The sequence below is a fragment of the Macrosteles quadrilineatus genome, unplaced genomic scaffold (genome assembly GCF_028750875.1).
Source record: "Macrosteles quadrilineatus isolate MER2022 unplaced genomic scaffold, UCM_ALF_1.0 Scaffold_7__1_contigs__length_78375512, whole genome shotgun sequence".
Taxonomy (NCBI): domain Eukaryota; kingdom Metazoa; phylum Arthropoda; class Insecta; order Hemiptera; family Cicadellidae; genus Macrosteles; species Macrosteles quadrilineatus.
Genome location: NW_026542600.1, coordinates 11,959,405 through 11,976,399, shown reverse-complemented (window position 1 = coordinate 11,976,399; position 16,995 = coordinate 11,959,405). Strand labels below are relative to the sequence as shown.

Below are 16,995 nucleotides of genomic sequence, written 5' to 3'. Positions count from 1 at the left end.
AACTGCTCTCAAAGCAAGGTCGGTTAAAACAAACTGTATTATTTTACGATCGAAGGCGGATAATCCGATTATCGGTTAATACGAGGTCGGTTAAGAGGGGGTCTACTGTATCAGGTCATACTTCTTGCCTGAATCAAAATCAGCATAATTTTCCAGAATTTTATCACAAGAACAAGCTTACAACCATTAAATTAAGGGGTTGGCAGTTAGGAACATGCGTCCTAAATAAGACTAGGGTATGTTTTAGAGAGCAGTCTTCATAGGTCCAATAATACTGAGAATATAAGTACTATTAAAGGATTTTTAGACCATCGATTCCTCTTTCAGCATTGCCCCATCTAATCTAAACCAACATAACAAACCTAACCTAACCATACACGAAAAAAATCAAAATTTACAAGTGCATGGTTATGCATAACAAATTTATTAATTTTATATTTTGCGTGTCTCACCTGCATTATATGCTTTGTTGGTGACATGTTTAAATATTCTTGCGACTGCCAGGTAATTGAGTTTTCATAATCACTTTTATGGGAAATTCATATATTAATTTCATTCCGTCTACAGAATCATTTGAAAGATGTTAATCATCATCAAACAATAGGTGAAAATCATATAAATAAAATTGAATTTGAATCCACCTCTGTCTAAGGCGCCAACACAAGTTAGTGAATGCATAATAACAATTAATTATGCAACTTTTATGTCAGAAAAAGCATTATTTACAATGTCAATTTATTGAAAAAAAATATAATAAATTAACCAATCTTGGTTCTTCTGCAGTTCATATTGTGACATCGACCAGTTTTTATAAACTAGAACAGCAGAAAAACTTAACTAGCACAATTGTATTTTGGAGTAAAGTAATTTAATCAAATCAGGTATATTTGTATGATCTTTCGGTTTTTTGCGGCAACCTACTTTTTTTGACGGGACGACATTCAACACAAGATTTTATATCTTTCAATTTTTTTTTAAACGACTATTGTGTCTTTATACAATAAAACTTGTATGAATTGTACTTCAATAATCAGTTCTGTTTTCATTACCTGCATTCCATTTGTATTGTAGCTATTGTAAAACTATTTTTGCAACAATTAGTAAATATTAGTCTCATGACAGTTCAGTATGAATTAACATGCATTCTCTCTTTAGTGAATAACTATTAAAATTGGAGTACCAAAAGTATGTAATTAACTGTTAATACAGACTGGCAAACCCGTGCGAAGCATTCGCACTGAATCCTTCTAAAATCCCACTTATTGATGTACACAACATAGTTAATTCTGCGTTTAGTAATTAAGTGCATCGTTGAATGGGTCCTTACTTCAGGAATAGATGTGGGTCTACATTTGAGATAATTAACCTTTTCAAAATAAAAAAATGAGTGTTTTACGTTTTTACATGTTTACATAACCTATTTGAACTCTATGTTCAAAGTAACATGGCCATAAATGATTTCTGTTTTGATGGTTTTGTTTTTACACACAGACATAGCTTTTACTGAAAAAAACCTTTGACAAAGCCACAAAAACTGAATGTGTAAAATAGAGTCTGACACGTGCAATCCTTCCTTTCGTTGCTAGTGTCCATGTGCCTAACTTAAAGTCGTAGAAAAGGTAACTTTTAAAGGAAATTAATTCTTAGTCTGAAAGGACTACGGACTATTGCGTAGTAAGACACACACAACAGAGCGTTCTACGTTCCTTGGTAAAGAACCGAATCAAAACTGACGATTCTTGTCGGTAACAAAATCAACACAACATAATCATTCATCAAAACCTGTGGGAAATTAAAGATAAGAGGTGATATTTGAAGATGGAATTCTTAAATGTAGAACGGTTAGTAGGTATATCAAAATGAAGGTCATGCCGTAAGTGAAGAAATACCTATAAAAGAGTGAAAATTTAAAAACGTACGTTTTCAGAAAAAGCACTTTGCAAATTTTTTTCCCCTTTTTTCAAAACTTTTATTATTATTTTTATTTCATTAACATTTGAAGTTTCATAAAATGTCCATGGTAACGCAATATCTTTGGTAGTTTCTTTTTAAAAGAGCATCTTTAGTGGAAAAACACAAAATCCTGTCACGACCATAACGGACGTTTAAATGAATATTAAAAATGGTTAATATTATTTTTATAACTATGTTTTGCTATAAACTAATTTACTTTTATGACCATTATACAATAAAAAGGTCACTAAACTTTTAGTATATTTGGTCTTTCCAGAAAAAAATAAAAAAACTCAAAAAATTGAAATAAAGCCAATAAAATCTTTTTAAGTTTGTATAACTACGAAAGAACTTACCTGAGACCCGAAAAATCGTTATGTTTGTATAGAGGTGTGCTTCTTTTGTGTATAAAACATTGAAATATGACGATATTTTAATTTTTGAAATTGTTATGATAGAAATCATAAACGTGATGGTCAGGGACAAGCGGTACGGTCGTGAATTGTCTGGGATAATTTAAATCTTTCTAGGCAATCCTTCAATTATACTGTTAGTTATAATAAAAATATGTGTTTCAATTGAACTAAACTGTTCAATTCACAATTATATTAAAGTTATTGTCACGACCAAACACACTATAATCCATAAGGCTGGATTGGTCGTGAAAAAACCCGCGATGGTCGTGAAACTTTGGTCGTGAAATTACGTGTTATTTGGCTCTGTTCTGGCGGTAGCCCTGCACCTCATGTTCGAGGATACAAAGTGGACTTCTAGGTTAATCTAGCAATTGAAATATCTTATAAACAAAAATTAACACCATGTCTACTTCATCGAATGACTACGTACGGTCATGGACACACCAAAATTACAAAAAACACAATCTTTCCTTTATTAATCTTGTAATTCCTCCTTTCAACTCGAAACGACCGGCACTACAATCCTGACGTACACCCCGAACTAGTCTCTCAAACCAACTGACTCCATCGACGCCAGGCTTGCCACTGTCGGGCTCCAAAGTTGAACATTTTTCCCAAATGGTCGTGACGCCAAATCGAGGGACAGACTTATTTTGTCATGGTAGTCAGTTTGCAATGACAATAAAATTATAATATGCTCCTTTTTTGTAAGTTTAATAACCATTGATGACATAAAAATATGGCTTTATATATTTCGGCATGAATAATTAGTCTAAAAACAGCGTGAAAGTTGGAAAATGTACCCTAGGGACACGTCATGGTCGTGAATTTTGAGACTTTAAAAATACGAAAAAAATACCTAGAACCTATTTAAAACCAAATAAATGTGTGTAACGTGTTGCCCCCGTCCCAAAAAATATTAAAACACATAATAATAAACTACAAATCAAGTATCTACGAAGTAAAAGGCCAGGGACATGAAAACGTACGTTTTTAAATTTTCACTCAAAAACTAAATAATCCATGCGCTGTACTTCCTTTTGACTTTTTCTTGTTTATAGACTTCTTTAATGTGAATAATCTGGTTTTATCTACGGAGTTATTTATCGTAGAAAGCACAGAATAAGTATGTTGGTCACCATCGATGAAGTAAAAACAAAAAACTCAGATTTGAGAAAAATAATAATTTGTTTTGATTAATTTAAATCACATGTTTCAGCTAAACGAGTAACGTGAATAAACTTTTCAAGTTTAAATTACTTGCAGAATGATAATATCCATAGTTTTTACACTTAGTTACAATTAGTTTTTACATTTGGTTTTTGATAGTTTTTACGAAAAACTACTGAACAATTAGTGATTTGTATATTTTCCCTCCCCGGGTAGTAAGTAAAAAAGCTTTAAAAGTGACACCTCATTTATTAAAATTGGTGAAGAGATGAGGAAGTTATGGTCTACTGACAAAAAAGTACTTTAGAAATTACAATATATATATTTAATGGGGGTATAACTGTTAATAATACAACTAATAATACAGGTTGTTAAATACTATATAACAAACAATATATTACAAACAAACATATTATTTGTTCCCTAACAAGTAAAGTTGCTCGGCGGGCGCTTTGTTTATGAAGGTGACGATAAGAGCTTTGTGAGGCTTTGTGAGGTTTCACTATTGATGGTGATTTGTCGGTTGTTTCTCTTTCTCTGCAGCAGCCTGTTTGTCTTTAAAAGCTTGTGAGTATGTCCTGGAGTAGGCGTTGTTATGTACAGGTCTCACTGGCCAGGCAGGCTAGAAAACAAGATATATTAGTCAAACAGTTAAATCAAGGATTTACATTTTTCTCAGAAAAGGTTTGTATGACATCATATTACATGGTGTCTACTCTCTGGTATTTCTGGGAAACCCGGGATTGTAAAAATACTGCAGTTAAATGCATTACATGATAAAAACGATTTCCTTAAAAACTCTTTTAAAAGTGTTTACTAAATATGAAAGTGGTGTAAAAAGCAGGAGTTTGTCTTGAATTCTCCAAGAAAACTCCATAAATTTTTAAGTAGGATTTAGTAGACACCCTGTATTTATGACAGCAATGTGTTAGTTACATTTGAAGTAAAATACTCAAAATCAAAATGGACACTGTATATGATGTTAAAAAAAGTGTACTCAAGGAAAAATGATAGCAATATTTTATATTTTGTAGTAAGCTATTAAAATGTTTATAAGAACATTTCCTGCTTAAGCAAACCTTAGTAGGCATTAAACTTAATGCTATTTAAATAGGGAATGAATTTAACAATTTTAAGGAAATTTAATATTTGAATGAAAACCCAACTAGGCAAATGGAAATTTGCTTAGTCTGCAGGATTGCTGCAGCGGGGATATTTTTTAACTCATAAAGAGTGTTTAGAAAATTAAATTATCAATTATCAATTATCAATTATTTAAGATGGGGACGCCGTTAATGTTACATATATATACATATACAATAAATGTTAAATGTTACAGTATAGCCGTGTTTACACGAAGCCAGTTGGCGGACAGATTACCTGGCCCAGGTAACTCACAATACAAAAGTCAGGTAACCTACCCTGCAACCTCCCGGTTCTACTGGCCTTGTGTAAACGCAGCTTATCTAATGGTTTCATATGTTTTCACCTTATTGGAAGAACTGGCTTGATTCTCTACATTACTCTTCGGAGTGAGTTTGTGCCTCAGCTGTATCCTCTCATTGATGTCAACGGACGCTCCGTCCTGTATCATACGTATGAGGATGTGTGCGATGTTGGTGGCATCGTCCAGACCACAGTGGGGATGCCCTTCAAACTCCATACCTAGCTTCTCCAGCATCAGCTGTAGTCTTAGCTGCAACACAAACAGAGAAATCAAGTATGCATTTAAAAGAGTGTGAACTAAATTGTAATCGTTAAGTGTAATTCAAAACGATTAAGTGATGCTAAATATAACAATAATAATATTATACCATAGACAAAAGAATTAAATATAGACCAACAGCAGTGCTGCGGTTAGCATGTATTCTGGCGTCCAACGCTAGGAGTGCCGTGTAGTTTCGGCACACACCGCTGCAGCGTCAAGCGCTAGCGAGCGTTGCCATGACAAGTTGGTTGTTGGAGCCAGGGCTGCTAACTTCTGGAGAATTCCCCGGAGTCTAGGGGGTAGGAGTTTATTCTGTAATTATTCCGAATTTTAAAAATTTACGTGGATTAAAAGAAAAAAAGCTTTTTAGTTAAAATTACCGGATTTCAGAATGTTGTACGTTACCCACATTGAAAATTGGATATGATATGTTGGTAACATTTCGATTACAATGGTGGTAGTGTTGGTAGAAGAGGGTGAGTCAACGAGGGCAGCAATTCGACGAACACTGAGCATGCTCTAGCGGCACATCACAGAACCTTCTTTTGACAGTCTATATTTATTCTATTTGTCTATGATAATACACAATACACAATTAGCTGCATTAGAATACCCCTGACTGTTGGATACTGAAGTAGACATCTCATCATTACCATTTAGCACGTTCAGTGCGGCATACATTCAAACAGGCTTCTCCAAATGGTGGCGAGGCCCGGGCGAAGCCCCGGCGCACCACCGAATTAGCGAACGCAATTAGCATTCAAATAATTCAGTCTGACGAATAACAAATAATAATGGTGATTATGGTGCGGTACCCCGAGAGTGGACGTAGTTCACTGAAACACCCAAAGGTAGCAGCACTGCCTGGATCTGATCTGTAGCCAGTGTCTCTGTAATGTGGCTCGAAGAGAGAAAATCCCCGAAACTGGGACAAAAGCGTTGCCAGATGGAATTTTACGGGAAATTTTAGTACCAACCTACACCAAAATAAAGCTCGCATTCTAAGCTACAGGCTGGCAACGATTATAACGTTACCCAGCAATGGCTGAGCTCATACTGAACTAATGTAGTGGGAGTGGCGTGACTACATCTATAGTCTCGTCTGCACTGAACTTGTTAAATGGTCCAGCTGTAGCCAATTTGTTTACCAAAATGAACATAGTTGAAGGCGCCACAGAGTGTGTTACAGTCTAACATTTTATTTCTGGATTTGTTTTTGTACTAGTATTCATATGATATAAAGGATGCTCCAGCTTACAACAAGCTGTCGTCCCAGTTTGACTAGGTTGACACATTGGCATATTTTACATAAATCAGTAGAGTTCATTTTCCTACTACTGGATATTGAAGATTTTAATAATAAAATAAACAGTTACCTTGTTCAATATCCTTTGGTGTTGTTAAATGAAGACGCGGCTGGCTCGCCATAAGCGTGCACGCATCGTGATGGTTTCTGTCTGTAAATACTTTGTAAATATAATTTGTTTTTGTTTTGTGTTCGGTAAAAACTTTATGTATTTATTATAACAAATCGCTCTACGAGGATTGACCCAATGATGTGAATGTCGTCGCGAAACCGGTCATCATCCAACAACACCAAAGGATATTGAACAAGGAAACTGTTTATTATAATAATAAATCAGTAATTTACTTCAGCACATTCTTGTCGGTGATTCCATTCAACTCTGTCTATTTTTATTAATTCTAAAATTGGTGAGGATACGATATCAAAGGTCACAGATAACACACATTGTTTAACAAAACATTGAGGTTTCAAACTCAAACATATCTCGGTTGAAAATTTTGTTAGTGTCAGTCAAATACTTCAATCTAATCAAATACTACTACAATAATGTTTGTACAGTGTAAAGTCATTGTGTTTCTTGTGTATGGATTTACACCCATTCAGATAAACCTGCTGAAAAGAATTCTTATTCGGAAATAAGTTTTACAAGAAACTGTTGTTTTCGTAGAAAAAGAAATTAAATGTGTATTTGTACGATAATCCGTTCAAAAAATGTAGGCGGCTTAAAGGAAGTTCCCCTGCCGCTATTTTTCACAAAATGTATTATATTGCAGCTGATTGACGTTTTGATGAGCCTCAACTGTTGAGTTATTGTTTTAAAGGTAGAAAAAAGTGGAGGGGATAGATTTCTTCCCCCTAAACCGCCTTAAGTTTGTGAACGGAGTATAGTAATAGTTTCAGTAAATTAAATTACAATTCAGTAAAAGTTAAAGCTAAAACTTCATACAAATCCTCACCTTAAACTTCTTTTGTTTAATTTTATGCGGAAGTACCTGGAATATACAATATTGCTTTAACGTAAGTACCATCAATATATACAAACCAAATTTAGAAAGTCAAATATCGTTAACGTTTACAAAAAACCATTGAAAGAGCCAATAGGTTGTAGCTTTAAATTATTGAGATAAATGTAAAAAAACTAGGTTGACAAATTAAACCACAACTTACTTACTTTCAATGTTTAGGGAAGTGATTTCTATTGAAAACTTAAAAGTTGTCCAGAGAGCAGGAAAATACAAAATGTGCTTGGTTTATCTTTAGCCACAGATGTGTATAGAGGAAACACATAGGAGACGACCGTGTGCTTTCAGATATAGTATTTTGTGCCGGAAATATACTTATGACAAGCGAGTAAGGCCCCGTTTATGCACCAAGTGCGGTAGCGGTAGCGACAGCGGGAGCGATTTCTAACACCATTGAGTTAAATGGGGCTGTTTATGCACCAAGAGCGATAGCGATAGCGGTTGACCTCCCGCTGCGATTTCTAATTCGCCCGCTGTGTAGTTAGGAATCGCAGCGGTTGCTTGGGCTGAAGCCAGGGTTGCCAACTTGACCCACGCGCACGTGCACTTAGGACAAATAGTTGTGTGAATTATTTGGCAGAGTTTGAGTTGGCAAGACTGTGTCCCCCTTCCATTCTCCTTTAACCAACCGCTACCGCTATCGCTCTTCGTGCATAAACAGACTCATTTACAGCGGGAGCGGGCCCGCTATCGCACCGCTCCCGCACTTGGTGCATAAACGGGGCCTAAGAGCCCAAGCAGTGAGCACTGTGCAGGAAATTTCCATAGCATAGAGTCTCCCTCCACTGTGAGCGTAGTAACGCATGAGGTTGAGGGGATTGGTGTTGTACTTTGCCCTAGACACCAGCGAAGGTACTAGACACTACCTAAAGCCATGCTACATTGAGCTCGCTCCCATGGCGGACGCAAAATTTACAAAAAATTGCTCACCATGTAAAAAAATGGGACAAGTTACACAGCACTACCGCAGGCACGTACGACCACTACGACCACCTGGTGAGCATTTTTTTCAGACTACCGCGGCGGAAGTTTTTGATAATTATTAAATTCAAATAAATAGCTGTGAAAGACTCAAAATATTTAATAGCGTCACTAAACTATTTTACTCACTCTGTCGCATTTGTAGAATTGTGAAAAACATTTTTTTAGATTGACCCACGTCTTCCCAAAGTTTGGATAGTCAATATTAGATATCTGAAAACATAAAAATTGTATCGTTAGAAAAATATTAGGTTGTGTTGTGAAAAAAGGGAGGTAGTAGCCTATTTAAAATGCAACAAGTTAAGACTAAAACAAAAAACTGGACACACATTACATCTAAGTGCACAAAATACATGTGCTATCCCCAAAATACACAACTTAACTTGACACTACAATATTTCTGTTAACAATATTTAGGCGGTTTAAAAGGAAGGTTTCCTGGGTTTCCCCCACTATTTTTAGCTTAATTACATCAACTTATCAACTGCCAGCTGTTGTTTCAAAGTTAGGGTGAAATGGAGAGGATGAAATCGCTTCCTCTCAAACCGCCTGAATAGTCAATTTTGTGAACTGAGTAGTAGACAAATAGTAGTAGTATAGATTGTATCGCTAAGGATGGTGAAAGAGGAAAAGGCACTGAGAGTGACACCAATGGACACTGGTATTAAATTAATCTACGGCAATTCGTTATTGAGATGACTGAACAAACTAATATAAGCGACGGTTGTGGGTTCTTGTAATCATGCACATCCACTTTAACACTTTAATTCACACAACCTACATACAATATTTTATGGCAGTAACCACTAACCAGTAACTATACTCACATCACATTGTCCAAACAAGAAGCGGCCCATGTCACACGGCCCGTCTGTCACCATTGCAAATTTGTTTTTTGTGCCAAGTTTATTTTTGCTGAGCCACTGTTCAAACTGTGCCAACACTTCCGGAAACTCCGCTGCAGTGTCCACTTGTTCCTGCGTAAAAATATGCCAATAATATTTTCTGTGATGAAAACTACTCATCATAACACTAAATAGTTATTTGTGCAACTAGTGAGAAAAGTGAGCAATTGACTCACTCGAGAGAAATCCTTACTCACGAGCCGTAGGCGAGTGAGGAATTGTTTCTCGAGTGAGGCAATTGTACTTTGAACTCGAGTTGCACATTATACTTTTCCTACAGTTACCCTAAAACAAATAAATTGGTGAAGAAACATAACCTATGTTTACACAGAAGTGAACTTTTAATATAACATTTAACGTGAAGTGACAAATACAACAGTACAACAGCTGACCAGCTGATTTACAGCCAGTGCTGCCAACGTATTTCGCGCGCATACGCAGTTGCCTGCATGTTACGCGCTCACTATTTCGTGCCTTCACGTTGCTAATCTGGAGTGAGACAAAGTAATTAGAGTGAGACAATGTTCACATTGTATCACTGATGAGCGAATTGGCCACTTTGCTTTCTCAAATCAGTGAGAGAACATGTACATTGTTTGGTAACTGTAGGAAAACATATATTTTGTGTACAAACTTTTGCTGAATAAATGCAGAGTAGCCTAAATGTAGGATTAAGTTGATGGGCTGTGTCAGCCTATCACTTTAGCCAGTATCAATTTGATCATGAAATCATAGGATCAAGTTTGATAATTAAGGACAACTAGGTTAAGTTTTGAACTATCTAAAAGCTACTGACTATTCTCAGGATCAAATAACTTTTTATTGTTAGGCGGTCTTTGGCCAACTAGGGATGAGGTCAACCATTGATGGTAGTAATTACATCGTCGCAAAAAAATCAATGATCAATGTTTGCAGGACATAAATGGCAATAGGGCTAATGGATTTTTTATTTTGTGTTTTTCGTCTTTTTTGTGGTGTTATTAATTAACCATATGTTTTATGTTTAAAAGACCAGATGAACTGATTATTTATTGTTATTATTTACCTTTTGTTTTGAGATGAGTTGTTGAAATTACTAGATAAAATACTGTTCCAAAAATGTTCATTTTGATTAATTAGATAGTTTCTTCTTATGGTGTCAGGTTGAAAGAAATATGGGAAGCCGAAATAAAAGAACATCTTAAAGAAATTTGAAGAAGAGAGATTACTTACAAAAGGAATTTGATCTTGAATCAAGTGAAGATGAGTCCAAGCCTAGGAATCAGATTTGTTCAAAGAACGGTGTAAGAGATAAAACCTCAACTGAAGCTTCGAGGGTTACTACAGTTTCAGGTATGCAGACTCAAATTTCTCCACCAGAAGCTTTTGATTTTCAAAATCCGGCCTTATGGCCTCGTTGGATGAAAAGGTTTGAGAGGTACAGGATTGCTTCAGAGCTTTGCTTCAAGCCTGACAGTCAACAAATTAGTATGCTCTTGTATACTCTAGGCGACAAAGGTGAGGATCTTTTCCGTACTTTTGGTATTTTTGATGAGAATAATCTTCAGTATGAAGAAGTTGTTAAAAGTTTCAGTGATTTCTTAAAAGTCAAATGTAACATTGTATATGAACGTGCCAAGTTTCTTAAGAGAAGACAAGGGGCCGATGAAACAGTAGATTCTTTTATAAATTACCTTCATAAATTAGCTGAAACGTGTGAATTCGGAAATTTAAAGGAAGAGCTGATACGTGATTTGATTGTAATTGGAGTCAATAATCCAAAACTTTCAGAGATTCTACAAAAGGACAATTCACTAACTTTAAGGAAGGCTATCAACCAAGTTCGGCAATCCGAGTCTATTTTGAAACAGCAAAAAGTAGTAAGAGATCGAGTAGGCGACATATCAAATTCAATTAGGCCTAGTCAAGATGAGGTAGTAGGAGCCATTAGCAGTAAAGTAGGCTCTTTCAGAAACAAGTTGAGATGTAACAAATGTAACCTATATCATAAGTATAGGGAGTGCCCAGCATATAAAGTTGAGTGTTTTAGATGTGGTGAGAAGGGACATTTTGCTAAGTGTTGTATAAAACAAGGACAGAAAACAATACGGGAAGTTGAGGACAACAACGGAAATGACACTTCAAATTTTTGTTTGGGTGAAATTCAGGTAATGAAGTACGGCAAAGAATGCCCTGTAGTTGAAATAGAAATCAATGAACATAAAGTTTGGTTTAAAATGGATACAGGGGCCGATGTATCAGTCATTGGAGAACATCAGGCTCGATCCCTCGGTCTCCAATTACAAGGTTGTGATCGTGTATTGTATGGACCAGGCAAAAATAGGCTCAACATTCTGGGTGTAGCTAAGGTTCTTCTCAAATACAATGACCGAGAACTATCAGAAGATTTGTACGTGCTAGGTAAACAAAATTCTCCGTTGCTAAGCTGAAATGCACTACTTAGTTTAGGTCTGATAACCTTTAATGTCAATTTAATTGATAAAGATGAAGTTGAACAGTTATGCCCAAAGGTTTTCAATGGGATGGGCAGTCTAAACAGTACATACAAGATTAAACTACAAGAAAACGCTCAACCTTATAATAAATATTTCAGTAAACTGGACGCAGCTAATGGATTTTGGCAAATACCTCTTGACGAAAGTTCATACAAGTTAACAACTTTCATAACTCCATTTGGAAGATATTATTTCAAAAGGCTACCATTTGGAATTTGTTCTGGCCCAGAGGTATTCCAAAAGAGGATAAGTCAGATATTAGCAGACATTCCAGGAGTGATTAACCAGGCTGACGACATATTGGTTGTAGGGAATACAGAAGAGGAACACAATACTAGAGTAAAGCTTGTGATTTAAAGATTGACAGAACACGGAGTGACTCTTAATAAAAACAAGTGTTTATTTGGCCTCAGAAGTGTAACATTCCTTGGGCATTTAATTACTCAAGATGGTATAAGCCCAGATCCAGAAAAGATTAAGGCAATTTCTTCTTTGAAGGAGCCAACTTGTGTTTCAGAGCTGAGACAGTTTTTAGGAATGGTGAATCAACTAATGAAATTTGTACCAAACCTAGTAGAAATGACAGCACCTTTACGCTGTCTATTGAAGAAACAAAGTTTGTGGGTATGGGGGGAATAAATTGTTAAAAGATGCAGTGACAAAATCCCCAGTGTTGGCTCCTTACAAAAGTAATGCTGAGACTAGAATTACTGCAGATGCATCTTCATATGGTATTGGGGCGGTAATGGAGCAGCTGCACGGTGAGATGTGGAGACCAGTAGCATATGCATCCAGAAGTTTGACTGATGTTGAAACACGCTATGCGCAAATATAAAAGGAAGCATTAGGCGTGACTTGGGCATGTGAAAAGTTTTCAATGTATATTTTGGGAAAGCAATTTCAAGTGTACACAGACCACAAACCATTAGTAGAAATTCTAGGGTCAAAGCCTATTTCAGAGCTTTCGTCTAGACTTCAAAGATTTAGAATGAGGCTTTTAGTCTTCGATTATAAGACAACTTACCTACCTGGGAAAGAAAACTTCACGGCAGATTGTTTATCTCGAAATCCTGGAAACATCAAAGAAGACTTCGTCAAAGACAGAATCTATGAACTGACTATAGACGATGCGCTATTCATCAGGAGCATTGTAGAAACTTTCCCGTGTTCAGATAAACGGCTAGAAGAAATTAAACAAGCTCAAGGTAATGATCCCGAGAGTCGAGAAATCTTGTCGTCAATTTTGGAGAATAATTGGCGTAAGAACTCAATATTTTGGAAATATAAAGATGAACTTGTTTTGGAAGATGTTTTGATAGTAAAAGGAAGACGAATGTTCATACCTAGAAGCTTACGGAAAGAAATTTTAAGCAAAATTCACGAAGGCCATTTAGGTATAGTGAAATGTCGTTCAAGAGCAAAAGAATCCGTCTGGTGGCCGGGCTGTTCGAGAGATGTCAAGTCTGAAGTAGAAAACTGTCTTGTGTGTCTTGAACACCGTCAAGTGAACAAAGAGCCTTTGATGCCCACAGAACTACCAAAAGGTCCTTGGGTCTATCTTTCCGCAGATCTATTTATGTGTAATAGAAAGTGGTTCTTGGTGGTTCAAGACTATTATTCAAGATTTATTGAATTAGTTGAACTCAGTGTTCTGTCCTCCAATTTGGTTGTAGGAAAGTTAAAGAACATTTTTGCAAGACATGGAATTCCATACAAGATTCGGACTGATGGCGGAACTCAATTCACATCACAAGAGTTCAAGGATTTTGCAAAAGAGTATGGGTTTGAAGCAACTACCACCAGTCCGTACTTTCCTCAGGCAAACGGTGGTGCTGAGAACGCAGTGTCAATAGCTAAAAGAATATTGTTGAAAAATAAAGATCCAAATCTAGGGTTATTAGTTTACCGCACAACAAAGTTAGAATCGGAACTGTCTCCAGCAGAGCTGCTTTATGGGAGAAATTGAGGTCAAATCTTCCATCATTGAAAGATTTTGAAAAGGTCAATACCAATGATTTGATTGGTTTTCAACAAAACGACAAACGCATAAAAGAGAGAATGAAGAGGAATTTTGACAACAGGAAACGATATGATTAAAAGAAGATGTGTGACAAAGAGAGATGTGGTGTTATTAATTAACCATATGTTTTATGTTTAAAAGACCAGATGAACTGATTATTTATTGTTATTATTTACCTTTTGTTTTGAGATGAGTTGTTGAAATTACTAGATAAAATACTGTTCCAAAAATGTTCATTTTGATTAGGCTAATTAGATAGTTTCTTCACATTTTTTAAAACTCATCTAATTAACATATATTAGTACTAACCTGTTGAATTCCTGTGAGTTTTTTGCAGAATGGAGTTAGTATTGGATTTAAAACAGGCTTGACAAAAGCTTGAAAATGGTCGACGATGGACAGTTTCTCAGTGTCTACTAATACAGCTGGAAACTCTATGATTTCGTGTCTGAAACAACGGAGAGTTAACTAAACTAAAGTATGACTTTTAATTTTTATATCGCCACACTACATAGGCTAGTTGGTTTCTGTACTCTTTGTATACCAGAAAATAATTGTTTACAGAAAGGTTTTAGTAAAATTCAGCTGGAGTAGTGTGGTCAATTTTTTTAAATATATAGGCCTACACTCTGACACTCTTTCAAAAAGTCACTAGGCCTATACGAGTTTCTTCAGTTATAGGCTCTAATATCTGATCGAAGCTACAATTAATTTTACACATTTATGATCAGACACATATTATTGCACTACGGGTATCACAAAATAATTGGAAAGATTTTTAAATGTTACCTTTTAAAAAAAAGTTGAAAAACATGCTAAAATGTTGTTTTAAAATAACCTATTGTACAAGTCATGTAACTGTACCTAGATAGATTGTGTATAACTTAAATCTTGATTATTTGTGACAAGTACCGTGCACATCTTTTGAAAATGTTTTACGGTACTCACATTCTGTGTGAAGCTTGCTGAGCTACTATCATGCTCAAACTATAAACGGTACTTTGGTATTATACGGAGGCCACTTATTTTACAGCTACAGCGCACTGCGGCAGTTATGTTATCATACGTTTGTATGACTTTCCAAGTTTTCTTATGAATGAAATGATACCAGACGACATTAATTTTGTACCACATTAATTTGTGGCATTAATTTAAATACTATTAGCCTACCCAATTTAGTTTTCGGATGTTATCATTTTATGTTTATATTGACTAAGTTATTTATCATGAGTGAAAGCCTAAACTCAGTAAAATAACGGTAATTAATTAGACTTAACGTAACTTAACTACAGGAAAAGTTAATTTAAAACCAAAAGTAAGTAGTCAAGAAAATACTTACTCAAACTCAGGTGGGTTTACTTCATTACATGTTGCTTCAAAATCCAAAACGACATAGTACGGAAACAAAGTCTTCACATTGTTGTAGGAATTGTCAAATGATGCTAATTTTCTTTTTTCCATGAAACTCTTTAAGCGTGACTTTAGGAGTTCAACAGATCCATTGGTAGGGAGATTATTTCTGCTTAACTGTCTGAGCAGTGCTTGCCTGTCTAATGAATCAATCCAGTCAACAGAGCACTACAAAAGAACATTACAAATTACAGTACAATTTAATGGAAGGTTGCTTTCAATATGTTTTTAAAGATATAGGTGCTCTTGATGGTCAAGTTAAATGTAAGATATCTGATGCAATATGAAAATAGCCTTTTTTCATAACTTAGATGTTAATAGGCCCACTAAGGTACCAACCAGAATAGTTTCAACCAGTAGATGTTAAGTAAAATAGGGTCAGACAAAATGTAATAAATTCCTTGAAATAAGTATACCGAGAAAAATGAACATAGGAATACCCAGGCCAATAGGCTATCACTGTCATTTTTGAAGCCTAGACTGGTGATTATTACGGTTAAATCGGACTTTAAGTAAAGTTTATTATTGAATCACATCAATTTTTTTAGGCTACCTACTAGAAAACTCCAATGAGCAGGACTCAGGTTTATAGCCTAAATTAACACGATTGAGTGTAGGCCGGTGAACAAAGACCTGGCCAGGTCCCACTGAAATGAATTAGTCAGTGTGGCGCAACCTTGAAAGAACCTGAGTGATTGTGAGCGAGTTGCTACTAGAAGTGTTCTGCCCACCGTTCCTGCTAAGTAATCGACATTTTTAGTGTGAAAAACAGTGTTTATGAGACCAAAAGTGGAGTATTTTCGTCACAGTATCTACAAACTTAATTGCGCCGGCCCGGATACCAGTGACCGCCGATTTCGGATGTAATTTTAATTAAGAAAAAAAAAAACGGTCAAAACACTATTTCCGACCTGGATCCTCACTTCTGGGGAAAAAATTAGATTAGCCTATGTAAAAAAATAAAAAATTCACAGAAGATAACTTACGCGTCCGGTAGTTATTGATTACTTAAAAGTAATCATTACTTTAGATGTAAAACTGTGGAAGCATATAAGGGAAGACATACCATAAAGAGTGTATGTTTCAGAGTGTTGCCTGGACAAGTTTATGTTACCTACCTTACCAGAATTCATGCCAATTAGGTAGGTCTAAATCTGGCCCCTAATCATATTAAATCATGACCACACAAGATAATGACCTATCTACAAGAAAGGTAAGGGTATTTGTTTACTTTAGGGGCTTCTAACGAATTTTGAAAAAAATGTTTTTTTCTCATTATTTGGCCTATTTTGAACAATTTTTACATTTGACACTTTTGGGGCAAACGCCTATTTCACACTGAAAATCGCGTTTGAAAATCGCAAAAATTTTTCAGCAATTGCCATTTTTACTTAGAAAATCTGGTTTTCCCCCCCTTGCCTTTCTTTTAAATGTGTTTTTATTATTGTAGTAATAAGCAGATGTATATTTAAACTACAGTAGAGTCCTGCAAACTCGGCACTCGATAACCCGGCAGTCTGGATAACTTGGCCATCACCTGGCTCAGAAAATTAGTGATTTTTTGAGTCCGAATTCAACATGGACTCAAGCCAGCTCAAGTCAAATCATT

The 16,995-nt window shown here is 35.7% G+C and overlaps 1 protein-coding gene across 1 annotated transcript; it reads right to left on the bottom strand.

The window, feature by feature from the left end:
• Window positions 1-4,041: 4,041 nt before the first annotated feature.
• On the bottom strand, window positions 4,042-16,519 carry LOC128998796 (3'-5' exoribonuclease 1-like). The gene is made up of 7 exons (XM_054425153.1): window positions 16,505-16,519; window positions 15,316-15,554; window positions 14,286-14,424; window positions 9,384-9,533; window positions 8,686-8,769; window positions 5,029-5,235; window positions 4,042-4,161 (listed from the first exon to the last, which is right to left on the bottom strand). Exons 1-7 carry the CDS (start codon window positions 16,517-16,519, stop codon window positions 4,042-4,044), a joined length of 954 nt encoding a protein of 317 aa, XP_054281128.1.
• Window positions 16,520-16,995: the final 476 nt, after the last annotated feature.

Bases quoted from the DNA above. Each gene is read 5' to 3' on its own strand.
- LOC128998796 (XM_054425153.1), bottom strand. The intron at 5,236-8,685 runs GTGAGTAAAATA...TTTGTGTTGCAG, and splicing joins AATTCTACAAATGCGACAGA to CTAAGACTACAGCTGATGCT. The intron at 4,162-5,028 runs GTGAAAACATAT...CTTGTTTTCTAG, and splicing joins AAGCCAGTTCTTCCAATAAG to CCTGCCTGGCCAGTGAGACC.